Source organism: Rhinolophus ferrumequinum, chromosome 20 (assembly GCF_004115265.2).
Source record: "Rhinolophus ferrumequinum isolate MPI-CBG mRhiFer1 chromosome 20, mRhiFer1_v1.p, whole genome shotgun sequence".
Classification (NCBI taxonomy): Eukaryota; Metazoa; Chordata; class Mammalia; order Chiroptera; family Rhinolophidae; genus Rhinolophus; species Rhinolophus ferrumequinum.
The window spans coordinates 9,982,046-10,004,691 of record NC_046303.1 but is presented as its reverse complement, the minus strand read 5'-3'; the positions used below and the strand labels follow the sequence as shown (position 1 = coordinate 10,004,691).

The 22,646-nt window shown below is 40.5% G+C and overlaps 1 protein-coding gene across 3 annotated transcripts in view; it reads left to right on the top strand.

Moving 5' to 3' along the window:
• Nucleotides 1-22,646, top strand: part of BBS9 (Bardet-Biedl syndrome 9) — a 364,058-nt gene that overhangs the window by 277,314 nt on the left and 64,098 nt on the right. For all 3 annotated transcript variants that reach the window (XM_033088825.1, XM_033088826.1, XM_033088827.1), the window contains one exon: nucleotides 11,355-11,537. In XM_033088825.1, coding sequence (XP_032944716.1) covers nucleotides 11,355-11,537 — 183 coding nt within the window. The remainder of the gene's footprint in view (nucleotides 1-11,354; nucleotides 11,538-22,646) is intronic.

The following is a 22,646-nucleotide window of genomic DNA, read 5'->3' as shown; positions in this document are numbered from 1 at the left end:
GCCTAAGTGTTGTGGAAGCCCTTCTGGCTTGTGAGCCTTGTTTCTAATAGAAGGATAGCTATTTTGAGCACAGACTGACTCTAGAACAGTGATTCTCACCCAGCATGGCCTTGCCCCCCATGGAGATATTTGGGAATGTCGGGAGACATTTTTTGGTTGTCACAAGTGTGGGGAGGGTGCTGTTGACATCTAGTGCGTAGAGTCCAGGGATGCTGCTAAACTTCCAACAGTGCCCACTGGCAGTTCACACGACTAGCAATGTCTGGCTGCAAATGGCATTAACAAGGAGATTGAGAAACTCTGCTCTAGAGGGTAACTTAAACCGACTCACATGCTCATATCATATGACCTTGTCTATGTGATGTATTTTAAAGTGAAATTACAGACCTTATAACACTTGCTAGATAAACATAGCTGTACAGACTTGAATGAATTTAGTAATTCAATGTAATGTAATACATGTGGAAGGTGTGAGTTTAGATTCTAGTTATTTACTACCTGTGGTAGACCCAATAAATAACGTGGCCAGTAAAAATGTTTCCAGCATGGTAGGTAGGCCGTGGTCTTGTTCGTCTGGGATGGACTTCCAGTGCCCAAGTGTGTTCCTGTAAATCCCCAGTTTCGTGGACACTCTTGTGCTACTGAATTATCGGGCTTTTTAACTTTCTTCATATAACAAATATACATTGAATGCCTGCTGTGGGAGCCAGAGACTGTGGGAGGGGTACAGCAAACCATAAAACTCCTGGTCTGGAGGGGGTAGAAATCAGGCACGACGTATCTTAAGCAAGACCACTTCCCAATGACAACGTCCAACGGCCTATGACTGCAGAAATACCTACAGTTTACCCTAGTTTCACTCCACATGAAACCAGGCAGTGCCACTCATTGCCTTCTGCATTATTTCCAGTGGTCTGAGCCATATAAGCCTGTAATTGTCTTACCAAAGAATTACCAGATAGTAATGGTATAACTATGTATTTTACCTAAACAAGCAAAAATAAATAAAACAACAGATGTTCAAGAGAAATGGACTCTCTGGGAAAGAAGATTCATAGAAAAGAAAAACCCAGCAGTGTGGTTTTATTGTGAACATGTGATGTTTACCTCTTCCACTCTGGAGCTAAGGAAACGATCAATGATCACATCATCGGTACTGTGGGGTCGCTAGCCTCTCTTATTGCCCCTTTGGGTGGACCCTCAGCATGCTCTCACTGATCACATGTCATAATGTATCTTAGCATTTGCTGCTGTAGTTGAAGGAGTGCGCTTAGAACACCCACCAACTGCCCATCTAGCCATCATTTCCCTTCACGGGAGATGGCACTCAAGCCCGCGTGGGTGGCTACATAATTACTGACATGTCTACATGTAGGAATGTGGCCTGAAACACTCTAAACTTAGAAACTATTCAGATCAGACCTCTGGGTGTTGTTTTTGGACAGTGATAACTGTGGCATTCTCCAGGGTTTGTAAAACGAGCTCTGACGTTGCCAACCATAGATTTCGGCTTTAACAGCGATCTGTTCAGCAACTAACCATGGCCCGGAGAACATTCATTCTTCTTTTTACAACTTGATTCCATTAATTATTATTTTTTAAATTGGGGTTTCACTTGGCTATAGGTAGATCATTTTATGGAAAGGGGTAAAAATTTGGTCAGCAGGGGTTGGGGGGGTGTAAAAATAGTAATCAGGTTTGAGATCTGTTGTATTTTTAACATTATAATAGTCAAGCAGTGGAGTTAGTTTCCTTTCAGCTGATTAAGTTACATGTCTATTTGGTGAATAAACTTTGCAGAAATAGCAAAATTTGTCTCGATGTCACTTGCAAATGATTTATTGTCTTTCTCATTTAACATTTTTATGTATCAATGGTATAGATTTTACAAGTCCCAGCCAAAGTCCATATTCCAGCACTGCCTACCTTTTATATTCTTCTGGGCAGAACATTAAAAAAGTGTGTGTGGGGGGAAGCGTTCTACAGTGTATAGTATAAAGAAATTTCTCAAGAATAATTTGTTTTTCTAAATCCAGTTTTATATAAATTCTCAAGGTCTTTGGCAAGTGTAGACTGGTGTCAAGGAAAATGATAATCCTAGACCAGAAAGGCCGTCACGACACGGCTTCCAAGAGTGACAGCGACCCTACCTTGGTCTCCCAAAGCATTGGGTGATTCAGCCAATTGGCAGGTCTCTTTTTATGAGGACAATTAACTGGTGCCACTGAAGTTTTTTTGCGAATGGGTGCCCTTCCCTGTTTTACTAGCTACCCAAAATGGTAGCATGGTTAAAAATGTATCCTAATCCTGGGTTTGGTTTAGGAATTTCAGCTAAATGCAGGTTATAGGGGAATTTTAGGTTTTTACTCCATGTGAGGTGCAGTAGAATGTAATCCAGTCCCCTATCCTATTTATACAAAATAACATAGTAGCAAAAGCAGTTAAGCATTAGATTCTTGCTATGCCTTTGAAGTAAAAACTCAGGGTTCTCTTTTATCTAGCGAAAGGTTCAGCACACAGATAATGAAACACGCCTTATGTGCTTGTCTGGTGTTTAAATCATCTCTGTGCCCTTTCGCTTTTCATGTTGAACTTTATTGCCTTATTGTTGGGACAGGAACAATTCTTTTGGAGAAAAAGGGGATCTTTTTGGTCACAGTAAAAGTGTAGACCCAGTTAACTGTTTCCTATGGCAAGGCCTTTGTCATGTTGGCGTCTGCAGCATATGCCTTCTCCAGCAACATTACTGAGCAAGAAGGATGCCCTGTTTCTGCCTGCTTCCCAATCTCCCCCAGACCCACACTGTGTCTTTCGAACCAGAGGGCAGCCATGCGAAGGGTACATTCCATCAGCAGTCACTAGAGCTGTGTGTAGCTTGGTGTTCAGCACCTGTGGCTAAAGGTGAAGTGGAGTGATTTTTTTAAAAAGTAGATGACGGATATATTGAGGCAGGCCTGTTGTTTCCATGTGACATCCCTCGGATTCCATTCTGGTTGGGAGCCTGACGGTGCCTGATGGAGTGTGTCTAGGATTTAAGAGGCAATTTAGGATGGCTCCTGGTTGTGCTGGATTTTTAGGTGCAATGACTTTGAGGTTCATCAATTCATCCAGCATTTATGAGCCACCCACTGGGTACCAAGTTCCGGAAAATGGAGGGCATGTTGGGGATTTCCCCATTGTTCTTTTTACACTGGAATTTTCTGGGCTAAGTATGAGTCTTATTTTCCCTTTGCCTTCTCATAGTGTACTTTATAAACATTTTATTCAAATCACCAAGTTGTCTAGCATTTTCAATAAGGCACAAAAGAGAATTAAATAGCATCTGGCTCCCTCATGAACAAGCCTCAGAGGATTTCTAGAGGACAAGTCACACCAGGCAAAGTTGTGCGTCTGTTTTGTGCATTTTTTAATAGAATTTCTAAAGGAGGAAAAAAGGGAATCCAATACATGTCACTTACAGAGCTTTTAGTAATATATTTGATACAGGAACCCATGGCATTTTACTTTGAAACACAATTGACCTTGGCCATGAAACGAGCACTGCCCCATTGAGTGACCACACAGAGAGGACCCAGGAACACTGCAGAGAAATCAGCAGCACCTTAGGAGGTAGTGTGCTTCAAATACCAGGAGAAAGGGCCTCCTGTTTCAATGTCGTCGTGAATCCAGCAGAAAAAGTAGAATTTACCAGGTGTTACTAAATTGAAATGAGCCCTCCATTATAGGGAGTATTAAGAAGTAATAACCAGGAGCCAAATAAAATAGAAATGAATAGAAGGGATATTAACAAGCTTTTGAGTATGATCTCAAAATACTCGAATAAAATAACCACCCAAAGGTTGTACAGCTAGTAAGTAGCATCACCAGTATTCAGGCTTAGAGCTAATTGACTCCAAAGTCATATGATTATTCCATCATCCAAAATATTAAGCCCTATTTGCAATATGGAATAGCCATTACTATATCACAATTGTTGCTTAAAAAGAGGTGCCTTTATTTGTGTTAATTGATCTCCCTTACGTGGATTATACGTTCACAGTATTTTTTTACTTCTGCTATTATTTTTAACAGCTTTATTGAGATATAATTTACATAGATGCAATTCACCTATTTAGAGTATGTAACTTAATGATTTTTAGCATATTCACAGGGTTGTGCACCTGTCAGCACAATCTAATTTACAACATTTTTATCCCCCTTAGAAGACACCCCACACCCATTAGCAGTCAGTTTCCATTCCCACCTTTCCATCAGCCACACCCAGTCCTCACTAACCGCCAGTTTACTTACTGTGTTTGTAGATTTGCCTGTTCTGGACTCTCTCTCTCTCTCTCTCTCTCTCTCTCTCTCTCTCTATATATATATATATATATATATATATATATATATATATATATATATTTTATATATACCAGGTATATATACATATTTACCTGGAATAATCCAATATGCAGTGCTTTGAGACTGGCTTCTTTCAGTTAGGATAGTGTTTTTAAGGTTCATCCATGTAGGAGCATGTGAGTACTCCATTTGTTTTTATGGCTGAATAATATTCCATTATACGGGTATGCCACACTTAGTTTATCCATTCATCAGCTGATGAACATTTATTTCTAGTTTTGAGCTATTATAAATAATGCTGCTATAAACATTTGTGAACAAGTTTTTGAGTGGCCATATATTTTCATTCCTTTGGGCACAAACCTGGAAGTGAAATTGCTGGGTTATATGGTAACTCGATGTTTAACTTTTTGAGGCACTGCCAAACTTCTCCAAAGCGACCGTACCATGTTACATTCTCACTAGCAATATGTGAGAGTTCCGGTTTCTCCACATTCTTGCCAACACGTGGTATTGCCCACCCCTTCCCCTTTCTCAATAAAGTCTTATAATTCTATGAATTAGTCAAAGAAACATATTCTTCCTGTTATTTTATGGATAAAAACTTCAAGTCAATAACCAGTAAATAAGAAGCCCAGTGTGCGTGCGAATCAAGGGGCAGAAGTGGCGTGGATCATTCAAACCAGCAAATGATCTGAAAATAATTGGAAGGTTTTTGAACCTGACGCTTATTGTGCTGGATGTTAGAGATCCTATTTCCCACCCCTACGTTTTAAAGGAGTTGAAACTAGAGTCCAGGAAAGGGAAGTAAATTGAACACTGACATCAAGCTGCTTGGTAGGACAGCCAGACCTAGAAGCCAGACCTGTCTCCTTGACTTCCAAGCCATCGCTCATCCCAGCACAATCTATTGCCTCCTGCCCTTGGGATTTATAAACTTATCTGCGTCCTAGGAACTCCATTGTCTTAATTCGTTCATCCATGCTGGTCTTTTATTAAAAGAAACCTATCTTAACTCATATGGGGATATTGGAAGGTCAGCAAAGCTGAAACGTCCAATTGGGAAGCTTCTGATAGAATTTGTTCCACATATTGCCAATGATGAAACTGAAGTTCAGGCAGAAAATGAACGCAGGCAAACGTTACTTGGTGACGTTTCTTGTGTCAGATTGCTTGGGTATGAATCCTAGCTCCGCTGCTGACTAACTGCTTGACCTTTTCTGTAATTCCGTTCCCTTTTTTTTTTTTTTTAAATGGGGACAATAATGGTATCTACCTCATGAAATTGTTTTGAGAATGAAATGAAATAATCCCTGTAAAGTGGTTAGCACAGTATCTGGCTCCTAGAAAGCCCTCAATAAATGTTAACAAATTATTATTAGAGAACATCAACATGCTCAGACCACTGAACATGTAATCTGAGATTTATAGAAAATAAATGAGTCATCCTTTTAAAAAAAGTAGTTTTACTAAAGGAGCAGGCCTAGAAAATAGCTGTTTTCTAAAGTCGTCATGATTTTGAGCTATCTGGAGCATAATAAAATTCCCCTTGTTAAGAGAAAACTTACTGTGTTAACTTCCCATCCTTTACAAATTATGAACTAATTTCCTTTATGTTGTAACTTTGGGCAGAAACCAACCTGGAAATTTCAACTCGAGATGACCTCGTGTTAAAAGCCCCAAGAATGAGAAAACTTAACTAAGCCCCTATGCCTGTGATGGATGTAATATATTAGTAGTGTTTTTTTCCTTAGTATCTTTGATTATAAAGAGAAAAACCTACTGGACTATTCTAGGGCCAACGGCATACATTTATGTATCATTGCAGAAGACAGGGCACCCAACGAGGAATCAGAAGACAGGATTGGAATCTCGCCCTTCTCCACCCTAGTTCATGGCCACGGACAGTGTGTTCATCTGGGTTGTAAGCTCATTAGAGCTGTAAGCTTCTGTTTGCTCATCAGAAAGCTGGGGCCAAGGGGATGAACAATTCCTGTCTCAGAGGGTTGTCATGAGAAGCAAATGACAATCTGGGTATAATAAGTACCTGGCCCACAATTGGGGCTTGGTAAATGGGAGCCAAAAGCAATGTTGTGGGGATCTGGGTGCCATACAGGAGATTTGGAGGCCGATTCTATGGTAGGTTTAGGTGAAGAAATTGGACATGTCCGTGTTCACATCGCATGATTCATGTCTACTCCGCTGTTGCCGCTGCTGCCTTCCTGTAACCCATTTTAGAGCCTATCTTGGCAGCTGGAAGTCTTTGGGATTAGTTTCACACTCACTTTATGAGTTGAGCGTTTTCCTGCAAGCAGCGCCCTGGGCCTCTGCCTCGTTACTTTGGCATCAACTGATACGGCAGTTGGACAGAGGTGTCCTTTGGGTCTCCATTTTATTTGGAAACCTTCAATTTGAAAAAGCAAAACAAAGACCATCAACACACTGTGCTTGAAATCATTAGCATTTATTGTTCCCTAAGTCCCTCCCTTTCTGTATTCTGCTGAACACCGGGGAACACACGTCTTGCATAGCCAGTGAGGAGCACTGAAATATCACTGTCCCTCAAGCTTGAGTCCTACAGCAGGTTGGCCCCGCTTTCTCAGTTCCAGGTGAGCTGTGAAATCTTCTCGGCCTGGGTCAACTCTGAATCGTGATGGGTTTAGTTTTTCCAGCCCTCTTTATTATGTTAATTCTGCTAAATTCATCTGGCTCCGGTGGAGAACAAAGTAAACTTGGCTGTGACGTGTAAAACTAAATTGAGTACATGGAGATCTGTTTAGTATTTCATGCTGGCCAGAAGATTAGGAAGGTTTTTCTTGGGGGTAATTTACATAAGGAATTGTTTACCCCTTTTCTTTCCAATTCCCGTGTCCATTTGGGGATAGCAGACTCTTTCCACAATGGCACAGAAATCTATCCAGCGAGACTGAAACTTAGAGAGACGGTGCTTCTCCCGGATTGATGTATTTTGGGCCATGCTCAGGAAAGGTCCTGTGGTTTGGGCTGCTGTCTCACTGAGAAGTCATTCTTCCACCACAGCTGTGTTTAGCATGTTGGGTGGGTCTATGAACCGACATGCTGTTACACTTAGTAAGAATTTCCCCTTGATAGTAGGCAGCGTGCATAAAAGCCTCACTGAAGTCCCAGGATTTGCCCCAAATGTTTACTGTGATCCAGTAGTTGCTTAGAGCGTCACCTCCATCAGGTAATGCCCACACTTAGAATACTCCGTGGCTCCCCAGTACCTACAGCAGGAAGTAATGTTCTTCACCTGGACATTCTGGTCCTTCTACTACAGTTGCCCAGGTTACCTTTTTTGGTCTCTTGAAATGCTCTTCCCATACTGGAATATTTGCCCTTCCCCGAACAAACAACCTCCACTTTTCTGCTTTAATGCTTTTGTTCAAGTTGTTTCCTTCACTTTTAAAGCCCCCTTATCCAATATCTATTCATGAGGATAAATTTCAGGTACCTCTCTTCTCAGTGGGGTGCTGTAAATATTTAACAACTGATTCCCTGGCGAGGAGGTGGTGGGCAGGAAGCGGGGCTTTGTAACATTAGTTGACCTCCATGTTGTAGATAACGTTCACCATGGCCAATGTGAACTATGAGCGTGAGGTCCTAGAGTGCAGAGCTGGGAAGAGCGGTGCAGGAGCCCACCATTGCAGTGTTTCCAACATGCAGGGACAATGGACAGAAATAACATCAAGGGACTCGATAAGAGTCAGATGGCTAGGAAGTAATGAGTCTTGAGCATTTATTACCTTTGTTTTTATGTAATTTATTTAATTTTACACTTATGTAAGTTAATTTTTCCTAACAGCCGTGTTTAACAGCTGGCTCACCAAATTCCCGAACAATGAACAATCAGTTTTGTCTCCTGAGCTGGGAGCAGGGGACTGAGCCAGCTCCAGCACTGGACTGTTTCTTCCTCCACCTTTTCCTTGCAAAGACCCTCCACGCTCAGTAGTTCATAGGCCCGTCTCTGTTTGGGGCTTCAGGTCTCATGGAGGTTTAGCAGTGAGAGACTCCAATGTCTGAATCCTGCTCTCTCCCTTACTAGGTTAGGTGATAGTCAAGCTGGCTACTTCATGTGCAGTTCCCAGTGCAAAAACAAAACGCACGGCCCATGTGAAAAGGCAGGAAGAAAGTGCTGTTAAAGCAGCTACTAAAATTTGCAGCCTTTTCTTTCTTCAGGGGTCTCCCACACCTTCTTATGGTATTTTTCATTTTCTATTTAATGCCATGCCAAGTAAGGAGAAATTAAAATTTGAAGTTGTCAGTACGAATTTGACCATTAATCTTTTTGTTACGCAATGCCAGTTTTAAATGTAAATAGCAGAGCATTTAACCCTAGGAGTCAGTGAGCATATCTCCTCTGCCCATGTACATGCTCTGTTATCCCATGGACTTCACTTACCAAGCACAAGTTCAGAAATCCGAGTGTTAAAAATGCCAAGGCCACGGGTTTGAAAATTAATCTGGGGAACGTAATTTGGTGGTTACCAGAGGGTAAGGGGGTTGGGGGGTGGGGGATGAGGGTGAGGGGGATCAATTGTATGGTGATGGAAGGGGAGCTGACTCTGGGTGGTGAACACACAGTGTGATTTATGGATGATGTGATACAGAATTGCACACCTGAAATCTATGTAATTTTACTAACAATTGTCACCCCAATAAATTAAAAAATAAAATTAAAAAAAAAAAAGCCAAGGCAAAGACAGCAGGGCATTAAACCAGGCATGGACCCCAGCTAAGCGCGGGCACAGTTTGCACGCCCTGCGTAGAGCGCCGAGCAAATTCCTTACATGTGCTGGGCCTCAGCGGCGTCCCTTGTAAAACAGAGATCGTGCCAGCTAAGTCACAGTGGAGGTGTGATGACTCGAGGTACTGATACCTGTATGGCTCGGAGCAGGCTGCTTGGTGCGTAGTCTTTGTTCAGTTCGTTGGCTGGATTATCGCGAATGATAATCATAACGTTAATGGCATTGTCCTTTAGAGTCTGTAGGGTCTTCCCTGCATTGTCAGCATTTGCCTCCTTGATCTGTTTTCCTTTCTCCATTATAAACACTTTGAAGATGGAGATGAGATCTGTCACCATCGAATTCCCCAGGGTGCTTCCTGCAAATTCTCGCACACACCTGGCTCTCAGGAGGTGTTTATGACCTTGATCTTTGCATGATTTAGACTTGGTGACAATAAGCATCTGTACCATAATATGATGACCCCCACAACGAGGCTTAATTGGTAACAGTCACAGGAAGAAAAAAAATATAAACTTAGACTTTAACAGGAGTCGGCTGTAATCATGGTGAAGATGGGGAAGCAGATGATTCCAGGTGTTTTGACTTAAGGAAAGTGGCTTCTCTCAGTCTCTCCGAGGGGACTTCTTGAAGTAATAGGGAAGGGATGAGTTCCAACCCTCACCTGAGTAAAAGAGGCCCTAAGGATATTAACTCTGGCCCATAATAATCTGTCCCTTCGTTCACTTCTTTCACACTTACTTTCCCTTCTGTACAATGAGGACATTATTACAGTGATGCTTTTCCCCACTAATTGGTTTTCATGTATGTTTTCTGGCCAACAGATTGTAAGATCCTCATAAGCTCTAAAACATCATGTATTTCTTTTGCAAACAAATGGAAAGCATCACAGTGCTAGGCACATAGTAAGGAATGCACTCGATTGCACTGCTGACCTTGGCCCAAACTCCCAGGGCTTCCTGGAGAGCTGAATGTGAGTTGTGATTACCTCTTATAACTCCTGCAAGCTCTCAACCAAGTGGCAAGATATCCGGTCTGCCCGGCATTGTCAGGAAAGGATCTTCAGTTGCTTTGTCTGTCCCTTAACCTACATCTCTTTTCCAGTGTGTCCCAGACCCTGAGAACCCTCCCCCTACAGCCCCTCTCCTCCCTATGTGGAATTTGGGAGACCATACAGCTGTAGAGTCTGCTTGTTTGAATGATGATTTTTTTTTTTTTAACAAGCCCTTTGAGCCAGTGTCAATAGCCCGTGAAATATCACCAAATGGATCATGTGCATTAGACTTCTGAAACTCGTCCGAATGCTAGTCCTTCAAGCTGGTGGGGACTTGCAGGAAGGAGCTCGCATGGCCCTGGGTTTTGGTATTCCTGTCCTGGGGGCTGTCAGATGCCTTGAGCCTCTGGGCCAGTCAGTTCATTACTTTTAACGAGCACAGAATTCACCAAAACATTAAAATAAAATAAAGCACCAATGGGCAGTCTTGGATGTTCCATGCAATTGTTGCTTTAGTTCTTTTTTCCACAGGGTTATTCAAGAGGGTGAAAAAAAAAAAAGCCAATTCTACGTACTCCTGCCAATTTTATCCTAAGTAGATTTGGCATTGTAAAGCTAACACACCCTGAACCTTTTTTTTTTCTTTTGGGTCCCTGTAGGCTGCTGCCTGACATTTGTGTTAAAAATGACACATTACTCGACTGGTTAAACGTTTGAACATTATCTACCTTTTGGATATAATAAAGAAATACTGACTATCCCAACACCATGAAACAGATGAAGAAGAATCATCAAAGGAAGATAGTTATTTTCTGAAAAGGGTGTAATGAAGTGATTGTTTTAAATTACAAGGCAAATGCAGTTCTTTTGATAAGAATTTTTAAAATTGACCCATCTCTGTGGCTAGTACTAAAGACTTAATAACTGTGTTACAGGTTACTTATATTAGCATATATTGTAGCGGGCCAATTAGTGGTGAGGCAGACACTGAACAATGTCCTGATTAATCTGATTTCGTAGCTATTTTTGTCGCCTCGTCATATGGATTTGGAATTATTTGGGTTTTTTTTTTTTTTTTTTTGAAAAAGGAAGTGAACAGATGAATAACAGTTCTTTTATTACTCAACATAGCTTGTGTTTTGGGAGACAAAGCTCATCACGTTGTTTTAAAGAAAAACAAGAGTGTGCCAAATGTAATTTGCTGAGGGCCCAAGAATTGTGAATTTAGCCCTAACCAGAGTTGGTAATTTCTGCAGGTAATCGCTCTAGCAGATGCGGTAGAGGAAAACCAAAACAGTCTGTTCCAGTCATTCACCAGGCTGCAAAGTGCCACCCATTTGGTGATTCTGCTGATGGGACTGTGGCAGAAGCTGAGTGCGGACCAGATTGCTATTCTGGAGGCGGCATTTCTGCCACTACAGCAGGACACTCAAGAACTGGTAAGGACCCCCAAGTCTGCAGTGGTGGCAGCCATTGTTGTTGAAAAGATTGTGGTTATCCAGTGGCTATCACATGTTTTTTAAGGTATCAATGAAGGCTTGTTTTTTTTTTTAATCTCAAATCCTATTTTCCTTTTCTTTAACCCATAATAAAAATGTCAAATAATGGCCTTTTTTTCCTTTTTTCCTAGAGCTATTTAAAAAATAGATATACCATCCATTTTTATGTGGTATCCAGTCTATTTTTTATGTGCTCTTCAGTCACTTAGAAGGCATGGAAACAGTTTTTTTGACAGCCTGAGTGATGGCAGCAAACTTTCAGATTAGCTAATCCTTTCCTTTTCCGCCAGAGAACACAGTTCGGCCATTTTAATTTGCTCAATGTTCTTAAATTTAACTGTCACTTCAAGGGTGAGAGTGAACTGAGATAACTGTGCTAAACGACAGGAATATTTCATTACGTTTATACAGTTCTTTATGTGGAGTTTATAAATTCTTTTACCCTTGGCCCTTTGAGTAGACATTTTAGATTGAAAGGGGGGATATGTGGGTTCGTATGTGGAGTTTTTGGTGAAGAATTATTTAAATAAAAATGTCTCATATCCCTTGAATTGTAGAGGTATCTGTGACCACCAGCTGCCATTCGGGGTAACTTTCTGCCTGCTTTTATTACAAAGAAATAATATACTTCTTGGAATTAGAGACCCGTGAACTTAGTTTTTGTGTCGGAGGAAACTATTTCAAGAAAAAAGTCATTTCAGATTATTTTTAAACATAGATATGAGAACATGGTACTAAAAATAATAGTACTAAAAACTAACATTTTTGAGTGCTTACTAACTACAAGGTGTTATTTTAAGTGGTTCGCAAGGATTATTTTATTTAAATTTACGCATGGACCTATATGGTAGCTAAGGTGCTCTTTTCATCCCGCTTTTACAGATGGGAAGATTTAGGCTTTGAGAGTAAGTCCCTTTCTGAAACTAGTGCGGTAGAGCCATGATTTGGATCCAGGTCTGTTTGCTTCCAAAGTACACGTTTTTAACCAGTACACTGTATTTTAGCACAGTCATGAATATGATTTTGAAAATTACAAGCTTTGTCAGTTGAATCTTATTTTCTAAGGTTGGGTCAAAGGACTGTCAGATTAAGAAAAAAAGAAGTCAAGCTATATTTTATATCCAAAACAAAATACTAATAAATGGATTGGAAGAAAAAATTAGAGTACACTTTTCTTTAGATTGAGAAAATAAGATTACGGGTAAAATTGACCTGTGAGAAGGTAGAAATGTAGACATTGCAATAATAGAAAAGAAAGACTACAATGGTTAGGATTATATTCATCAGAATAATTATCACTTACCAGCTCAGAGTTCATAACCCAAAAGACCTGGGTAGCCTCATTTCCAGGTTCCACCACTCAGGGGATGACAAAGTCTGTCTGGTCAGGTTTCTTAGCTGATCTAAATCTCCGCTTCTGTAGCTATAACATGGCAACAATAATAGGACCTCCCGAAAAAGTTGTATTAAGCTTTAATGAGATAATTGAATAGAATGTTAACCGTTATTAATAGTGGTTTGTACAGTTTACACATATTATTGATAATTCCACTAACACCATATAAGGGAGGTATTACTACTTTTTCATGGCTATTTGTCTCCTTGACTACACTTGAGGGCAGGAATTACATCTTACTCACTTTTATATTTTCAGTGCCTGGCACAATGCCTGATTGTAGTGCAGTCAATATGTGTTGGGTGAATGAATGGAGAAAAGACTGAGAGCTAGCAAGGGGGGACTGGGCAGGATAGACACAGGGCAGGTAATCTGCAGTGTGAGGAAGCCGGACAGGGCCCAGTGCAAGATGGGAATGTGGATCCCTTGTTCAAAAAGGTGCAAAGAAGTTCTTCAGTGCTGTTGAAACAGGTACTAAAAGCAAAGCTTTTTACTTTCCGTAGTGTCTCTCTCATCATGGTGTTTTCATTTGCTAGTTTATGTTGTTCTAAATAAAGAAAAATTACAAATTTAAATTGTTAGTGTGAATTTACCAGTAATCCTTATAATGTGCCATGCCAGTTTTACTACAAATAGGACAGCATTAAACTCCTCTGTGGAATCATCTCAGGTACACAATTTGTATTTCGTGGCTCATACATACATGCATATATATTTTTGTTCTTACAGAACTATGGAATCTGCACAAAACTTAACTGTCTTTATTTCACTTCTTGCTCCGTGCACATCTACCAACACTTTCTACCTTTCTGCTTGCAGATGAGTAAGGAAGGACTGAAAGCAGAGGAGCTGTGTGTCACTCTATGTCTCTTTCCTTCTGTGTTGTCATTTTCAGGGTAGTGGTGAAGTAACAGGAGTGCAGTGGGCTCCCTTAGTCATCATTCCTGTTTCTTTGAATCTCTGGCCTTCTTTATTCATTCTAAACAAGTTCTGGTTCAAATGAAAAGCCTTTTAGGACCGTCAGGGCCAGATGTAACACACCTTCTTTTCACTTGCTCTGAGTCTGGGACCACGGGAACGCTGAGCTTCAGGGGCTATGTGTGAATTCGGTAGAGAGGAGGGTGGTGCATTTTGTGCCTGACTTCCCTTCTCACACACACTTCATTGTCTCATCAGACTTACAAAACGCAAGATCAAAGATAAAACGATTCAGAATTTCAGGATGGCCACAGAAGAGCATTAAACCAAATGTGGGGCCCTTCTGAGTGGGGGGCCCTGTGTGTCTGCACAGCTCACGTGCTCCTGAAACTGGTCCTGAGCATGGGTGGACGCAAAGGAAGAATTTTCTAGAAATAAACATGAAATGTAGGAACTGCGTCCCAAGAGAGACTGTGGGATTTCCGACTCTAGAGATCTTTATAAACAGCCTCGTTCTGTTGGGAGAATGTAAGTACGCTCACTCCTGTCAGCAGGTGAATGGACTTAGCATCTTCTTAAAGCCTCTTTCTACCCTGCCTCCATTCTCTGCTGCCCTACCTCCCCTCCCGAAACACGTAGGGGAAAATTCTTTCAACTCTCTTCTGAATTTGGTGAGATTAGAAGGTGTGTATACTCATTATATCTATTGAAGTCATTAATGAGACAGGACATTTGATAAAAACATAACTTGGAGGAGAATGAATCAAAAAAGACATTTTAATACTGCTTGTTATGCTCTTCATCTTTAATTAGGTTGTGGTATTCACTTTGGACTTAGACTGTTGAGACAGCTTATATATCTCGAGAAAAAAGGAATCCTTTTTCATTCTTTAAGACATACGCATGCGGTATGTGGTTTTGACATGCTAGTTCACAATCCCCCACATTATGCCTTTAGACCTCGCAAATAAATGTTATGTGATGGGTATCCCACTGAGATGTGAAAATGAAATATGCAAGCCTGAAATAACTTGGAAGGAGGGTGAGGCGGGGAAGAAAGGAGTCTCTGACCAGAATGTTGAAAATATATCCCATATTGAAGTTATTACGATACCACAAAAATCTGAATGTAATTTAGGTGGTTCGGTTGAGGGTGGATGGCAGAGTGCATGTGTGAGGGGAGAACGTTAGACATGTGGACAACATTTTCAGCAGACACTCTCAGTTCAAGGTCAGATGTCCCCAGAAGTATTGAGAGGTAGAAAAAGAGTGCTCAGAAGATATTTTATTTACATTTTAAACAGCACTGCATCATGGCTTGTTGTATTGTTACCAAGATGGCATGTATCACACGGCGGGCTAAATGCCATAGTCAATTCTGGAAAATTTTCTTCTGAATGACGTTAGGTTCACAAAGCAAAAATATTTAGAGTTTATTATTGCTAATGAAAAGTAATATTCTTTGTACTATATTATCAGCCTTTTTTAAAAAATACCTTCCCATTTGGAACAGAATACATCATTGTTTTCTTTGATCTACCTCTTTAGTAATGCTTCTCCATTTTTGCCATTTCTCAATACTGTTTTGGGGGCAAATAAATGCTGGTATTGCAGACTATTCGATGTGATTTTTTGAAGTTATATATGCCAAACTGTGTTGTAGGGATGCTCTCTTTCACTTTGAGAGGAGCAGTGTTCTATTTGCATCTCCCCAAAGAACCCTTAACCTCAGTTCCATCAGCAGATTTGATAGTATCTTATTGTCTCTACTGTCTTCTTGTGATGATGGAGAAATTTTGCCTAAAATAATGTTCTATCAGAGTACCTGATAGGGCAATTCTGAAGCGAGTTGTTTTCTTACTTTTCAGGTTAGAGACTGAGGATATTTCAGAGTATTTGAATTCTCAGCGCAGAATTTAAACCTTTTTCTACTGATCCTGGATCTACAGAAGTTCTATGGAAAATAGTCTCTCTCCTAGATCAATAGGGTTGTGTTACTGTTTTCAGTCTGAGAGTATTTAATTGTGACATGACACACACCCCCCTCCCATGATGCTGTACAGAAGCCCAAAGCTTTTGTAAAACTATACACACCTCAAGATTTACCTGACAGGACAAATTTTTTATCCAGTCATTTATTCATTCAATGAATATTTATTGAGTACCTACTATGTTTCAGGCAGTGTTCTAGACATGCACTATACAAAACAGAGTTAGATCCCATCCTTTGTGGATTTACTTCAACATTACCTGCAAACGTATTCTAGTCATATTCAGCCATGAACATAGCGGCTGTCTAACATGATAGCCACTTGTCACATGTGGCTATTTAAATTGAAGTTTAAGTAAATTAAAGTGAAATAAAATTAAATTTTCAGTCCCCCAGTCTCCCTGGCCATATCTTGAGTTGTTCAATAGCCACACGTGGCGAGTCGCTGTCACATTAGACGGTGAATACATGGAACACTTCTGTTGCTGCAGAAAATCCTATTGCACAGTGCTATCAGTCACTGAGAGAGAAAGGATTTTGTGAGTCGGGCTAACATAACAACTTTAGCACATTTCAACAAATTAATGAAACTAAGGTGGGACCCTGGCATGAAGTTATGCCATGGTGTTTGCATTAAGCAGCCCTTACTCATGGCATTCTGGGGTCAGCCTGGTTGCATGTGCCGTAGCCAGACATTCTCCCAGGAATAAGAAACTTCTCTAGGGACGCGTGCACATCTGCGTCCAGGGGAGGCAAGGCACTGGTACGAGGGCCGCTACTCCCTGTCACGTGGCTTGGTAGACACTGTAATTGTCAGGAATGCTTCCTGTTGAGCCTGCACGGGGCCTCGGCATCTTTTGAATCCAGCATGGCAGGGAGTCACTGTCACTCGGAGCTGGGATATGGCTGACTCCTCTTTGCCCTTCCCGATCACTGCGCAGATCTGCTTCTCATTTTCCTAGTAAACAGCTTAGATGGCTAAGATTCTTTAACATGAAGCCTAGCAGATGGCAAGGGAGCAAAGTCGTGTACTGGCATTCCCAAATGGGCTATCTCAGACTTCTGCTCTAAATGCTCGTTTGTGTTCCACCTGACTCCAGGGGCCTCGCTAATGAAAGGAACCTGGCTTGGGGACCTGATTACAGACAGTCATAGGGTTGGAAGGAATATTGGCACTTTGCATTAGCATTTTGCCTGACTTTTTCTCTCCTTTCAAAGTGCATTCAGTGTAGTAGATGGTGTTTGCTACTTGAAGAGAAAAGCTTTATTACGTTCCTAAGGGTTTCATCAGTACCTTCTCTAGTATTGAACTTTAAAATCCCCTGGGAAAGTTCAAATGGGTATTTGAACCTGCAGCCTTACTTTTTGATTGATTATTCCTTTTACAAGCTGATATGGAAAGACAAACTTATTTTTAACAGGTTCAACATGGGTCATGCGAGAAAACAGATGTTTATAATAGGAAATTCTATTGTGTGGAGAGGCTTATCAAGGCTCCCTCACGAGGCTTAAAGACTTCTACGTCACAGGCCAGGCTTGATGTAAGCGCCACTGTACCTCCCGTCTGGGCTGAGTGATGACTGAGCTGGCTAATCATTAGTGTTACTAACGACCTCTTCTTAAAAGGCAAACAAAAGGAGGAAGTCTGGTGTCAGTGTGAAGCCTGCCTTTTGAGTGTCAAAGTATCATCACAATTATAACTGTCTATGGGAACATAGTGCAGAAAGTAAATATTTGGGTAATTCCCATGATCTTAGCCAGCAAGATAAACATGAAAGAATTAGTTTTACGCTCACGAAGGCCAAGTACTCCTGGTTCGATGCAACTCCCTTCTGCTTCCCCAGAGCTGATAGAACATGTCTCCGAACCTTTCTGATGACTTGCTTGCTACTTTAAAATTTAAATAGTTGAGATATGTCAGAATTGGAGCCAAGCAGAATACAATGTAGAAGTAGTGATGTGTAGTTATTTTAAAGGTTGCCTATGTTTATCAAATATGAAACAATGTTTTAATGGGCACACTTAATATTACTTATGCCTTTAAGAATAAAGAGACTACCTAAGTGAACAAAGAATTATCTGAAGCTTCCCTCTCACAGGATTATGCCAGCTCAAATCCTTTGTGAAGTAAGGTGTGATTGAAATAATAAATCACTAAATCAGTAAAATTCATACAACCAACAGTGAGGAAGACAAGCGCCATTGTCTTCACAATGCTTACCAATTTGATTTTTGGCTAAAAGTGTATTCCTATCAGTTCAGTTTTCTTAAAGTAACTTTACCCAGCTTAGTTTGAGTCTGCTGATTGTAAAAAGCAGAGGTTGACCTTTCTGGGACATTGCATTCTTTTAGAAATGTACACATGGATCCTCGTCACTTGGTTTTCGAAAACCAGTGCACTGCACCTCCAGGTTTAGTCAGGCCCGCGGGCCTGCTTTTGTTCACTTGAAATGTTTCTGAGAAAGCCCCTTGGCTTGTGTCCTTGTTATGCCACCTGTCCTCCTGTGGTGGCACTTGAGTTGCCTCATTGCCCATGCCTCTTCTCTCTAGGCCCAGCTTACTGCTGTCCCATCACACATCTGCTGACACACTTTCGATGGTTCTTTTTGTCCCTGGTTCAGTTTGGATTCTAGTGCCAGGCATTCAGGACTTTCAGTCACTTGGCTCCTCCGTATCTTCTTTCTAAAACTTGTTTTCTGAGACTCTCTAGCTTCCCGCTTCGTTCTGGGAAAGCTGACTTTCCATGGGTACACAGCTTCTTTCCATCACGCTGGGGCGAATAGTGCTTGTTTCTTCACCTAAAATAGTGTCCTCTGTTTACCCCTCTATCCACCCTCTTTAAGAGGCAGATCAGTTTTCATTTCCTCCCTATTTATTCTGGCTTTCATTCTCTTGTGAATTTCACTTGTGGGTATGACGTAATTTAGCTCTCATTACATACTCAAAAATTGTCTATATGCTTGTCTTGTATTCTAATAAGTATAAGGACAGATTCTTCTATCTCCCCACAGAATTAAAGTTTAAATTAAGCATATAGTTGGATATAACTTTCTGGGGATTCTTTGATACCCCCATTTATTTTTCATAATGTTTCATACAATTACAGATTCTCTAACAACTGTATAGCTCTTTTTAAAAAATCATCTTTTAAAAAGGAAGCATTCTACTTCCATTTTGCACTGCCCTTTTTATTTTTTTTGCAAGCAACCTCAAATATTTTGGGGTTCTTTAAGAACAAAATCTTATCTTTCCTGTACAGATGGTAAAAGATACAGATTGATATCTAGACCACCACACATTTTTATACATATATTCATTTACGTATCCTGTAATTCAAATCAGTAAACACAAAAATTTTCAGTCTTACCTGTGATGATTATATGCACATAAAAACAACTGTTAGGTACACTTCACCTATATTGATTTAGCCAAGTTTGGTAATAAATAGTGCTGACAGACGTGTAATGAAATAGACATACCCACCTATTTCTGATACAATCTTTCCAGCCAGTCCTCTAGGAAAATGTGGGTCATAAAACTAATCCAACACTTGGCCCTGGTAATCTAAGTTAATGCACTGAAAGTATAATAGTAAACTAAAATCCATTTGGTACCAGAATGTTTATATTTATAATTATGAAATACTGAGAGAGCACCCTAAATACTAATAGTTGGAAAATACAAACTGTGGTGTATCAGTTGAATAGAATATTATGTCAGGCTGGTGTTCAAATCCCTTTCTTTGTTTTTTTTTTTTTTTTTTTGAGCAAATGCTAACTAGCTCTGCATCCTGAGGCAGATTTAGGAACCCTCAAAGCATTGGTGTCCTCTTCCCTGTACAATGGGGAGCAAGACCAGAGATCAAGGACTGGCTCTGCTTTGAAGAGAGATGAGAATGGACATTCAGGTTGGATTTCAACTTGCTTTCCCTTTATATTCCTCCTGACCCATGAACAAACGGTACAGAGGAAGAACATGAGAGTAAGACAGTGTGTGAACTTGGCTCTCCACTGCCTTTCTCACGAAGGCATGCCTGGAGTCTGACGGAAACCGTTTGTGTAGCGTGAGGCATCTTCCAGGCACTCAGGAACAGAGATTCACTGCTTTTCAGGCCAGGAGAAGTGCCGCTCAGTGTCTGAGGAGCGGTTACACATGGAATTTCTTTGTACATTTCGGGTATAATCTTTCCTCTCCTGTATTTTTTTATTGCACATTTGGCCTTCATTAGGTAGCTGTGGCCTACGATAAACAATTTACTGAAATACAATAAACCTTGAATGAAAAATGTGTATAATAAGGTTTTTCTTCTTCAATAAGACATATCCAAGTTATATTTCTTATGCAGAGCAACTGAGACTTACATGGCTTGCTTGGTCTCGATGCACTAGACCACCTACAGAACATCCTTGGGGCGTGGCGTCTTCACCATCATTTTCAGATTCAGGGTTTCTGCGTCATTGGAAGATCAAACTACTGCTACAACTACTACTACAGAGGTGCTAAACCATATTTTAAAAAACCGCATTACGTAAACATGTGACCTCCTTTGGACACTACTTGTCACAGGTGTGCAGGTGTCCTCAGGATAATACCCTTCACGTCCCTCTGAAGGTTCTTGTGAGGACTAATTGTACATAAAGTGCTGATGTGCTGCTGGTCATCGGAGCCGTCCAACAATCGGCAGCTGTCCCTGTATCACTGTATTTCAACAATAAGATGCCGTCTATTGTAAGGCACAGCATTATTTTAAGGACCACTTAGGGAAAAAAACTGCCAACTAAACAATGACGTAATGTTTTTTAATTACTTAAAGGTTTTAATCGTTATTGAAAGAGCTCTTTTTGACTTATTTAGACATAATGTTTGTATATTACTCTTGTACCTGAGTAAGCAGAAACAAATAGGCCACATAAATTGGATAAGGTATTCCTGAAAATTCTTCATATTCAATGTTCAGTTCTCTTACCTGTGAACCACAGGTCAGCGCTACCTAAGGTTTCCCACGTAGTGTCATCCTGTGTGCCGGGAGGAGCTCTCTTGATGCAGCATTTAGGAGCCTGTAACCCAGCAATCCCGCTCCTGGGTATCTACGCAAAAAAATCTGAAAACATTCATCCATAAAGACATGCGTGTTCCAATGTTCATTGCAGCTTTATTACGGTGGCCAAGACATGGAAACAACCAAAATGTCCTTCAATAGATGAGTGGATAAAGAAGTTGTGGTATATATACACAGTGGAATACTATTCGGCGGTAAGAAAAGATGAAATAGGACCATTTGTGACAACATGGATGAATCTTGAGATTATAATGCTAAGCGAAATAAGTCAGACAGAAAAAGCAGAGAACCATATGGTTTCACTGATATGTGGTATATAAAACTGAAAGCAACAAAAGAACAAGACAAACAAATGAAGGAACAAAAACTCATAGACATAAACAATAGTTTAGGGGTTACCAGAGGGTAAGGGGGGGCTCTAGAAGAGGGTAAATGGGGTCTAATATATGGTGATGGAAAGAGAACTGACTCTGGGTGGTGAACACACAATGTGATACACAGATGATGTATTACAGAATTGTACACCTGAAATCTATGTAACTTTACTAACAATTGTCGCCCCGATAAACTTTAATTTTAAAAAAAATTTTTTTAAAGCCGGTTACTTTTGCCTTTGTGATCTTTTTTCCTGAGTCTCTGATATCCATTCTCAAAATTTTCCTTCTTGACTAAGCTCAAAGCTTTGTTTTTTTTTGTGTGTGTGTTTTTTTCCCCTCAGTTGAATCATATGTTTCTGGAAGTTAAGCAGCTTCTGTTCAGAGTTAGCAGAAAATTTTAGGCAAATTGATGTTTACTGCTTTAACAGTAGCCCTGCGTGATGCATTAATTAATCAATCACATATTCCAGGAATTTGGCAGTTTTTCCTACTTCAGTTGTATTGCTTGGCCAAGGATAGTAACCTCTGTGCATGGACCTCAGTAACAAAACATGCGTTTCTTCAGTCTGTACCTTCTTGTCTTACATCCTGGAAAACACTGAGCTTTTGCCTTGCAAGGAAATACGGAATTGCTGTCATTCTTCTGTTATGACTCTTTGCTTTACTAATTTCACTTAAATGACTGGTTTCATGTATTTTTAGGCATTTCCCCCCCCCTCCGAGTTTGGTTACTCCTTGTTCTTTGAGATTGTTAAGAACACAGCCTTGTCAGTGGATGTCTTTAGTTTATTCACATGGTTCTTTTCTTGTCCTAACTTTAGGGAAGTTTTCCCCAGACTTCGTCTCATATGTGGGTACTTGGGGAGGCTGTGATCCCCGTGTGTATTATGGTTCCGTACCAGGTGTGGTTTCTGCAGGTATTCTCAATAATGAGTCCCTGAAATGAGCATCTGTAACTCAGATTCATCAGAGTTATGTTTTCAGGGGACATGGTGTCCCAGAGCCATTCGTAGATATCACTTTCAGTAGCCTATGCAGGTGCTGAAAGCTTTGGTGAACTCTTTCTAAAGTCTGACCTATCTAAACTGGCACAGATCATAGTGCTATTTGATTATGTAGTAAAATCTCATTTAATTATATGCAGATTATTCACTTGGACAAAGAAGCTAATTTAAATTTTGGTTTTGTGAATTATGTCAATTGTGACCATAACTTTTCTGGGGAAGACCTCATATGATATTTTCTAAAGCCCGGTTCAATAAGAGGAGCCTAAGATGATCTGATGACATTGGATGGGAAGACGCATATA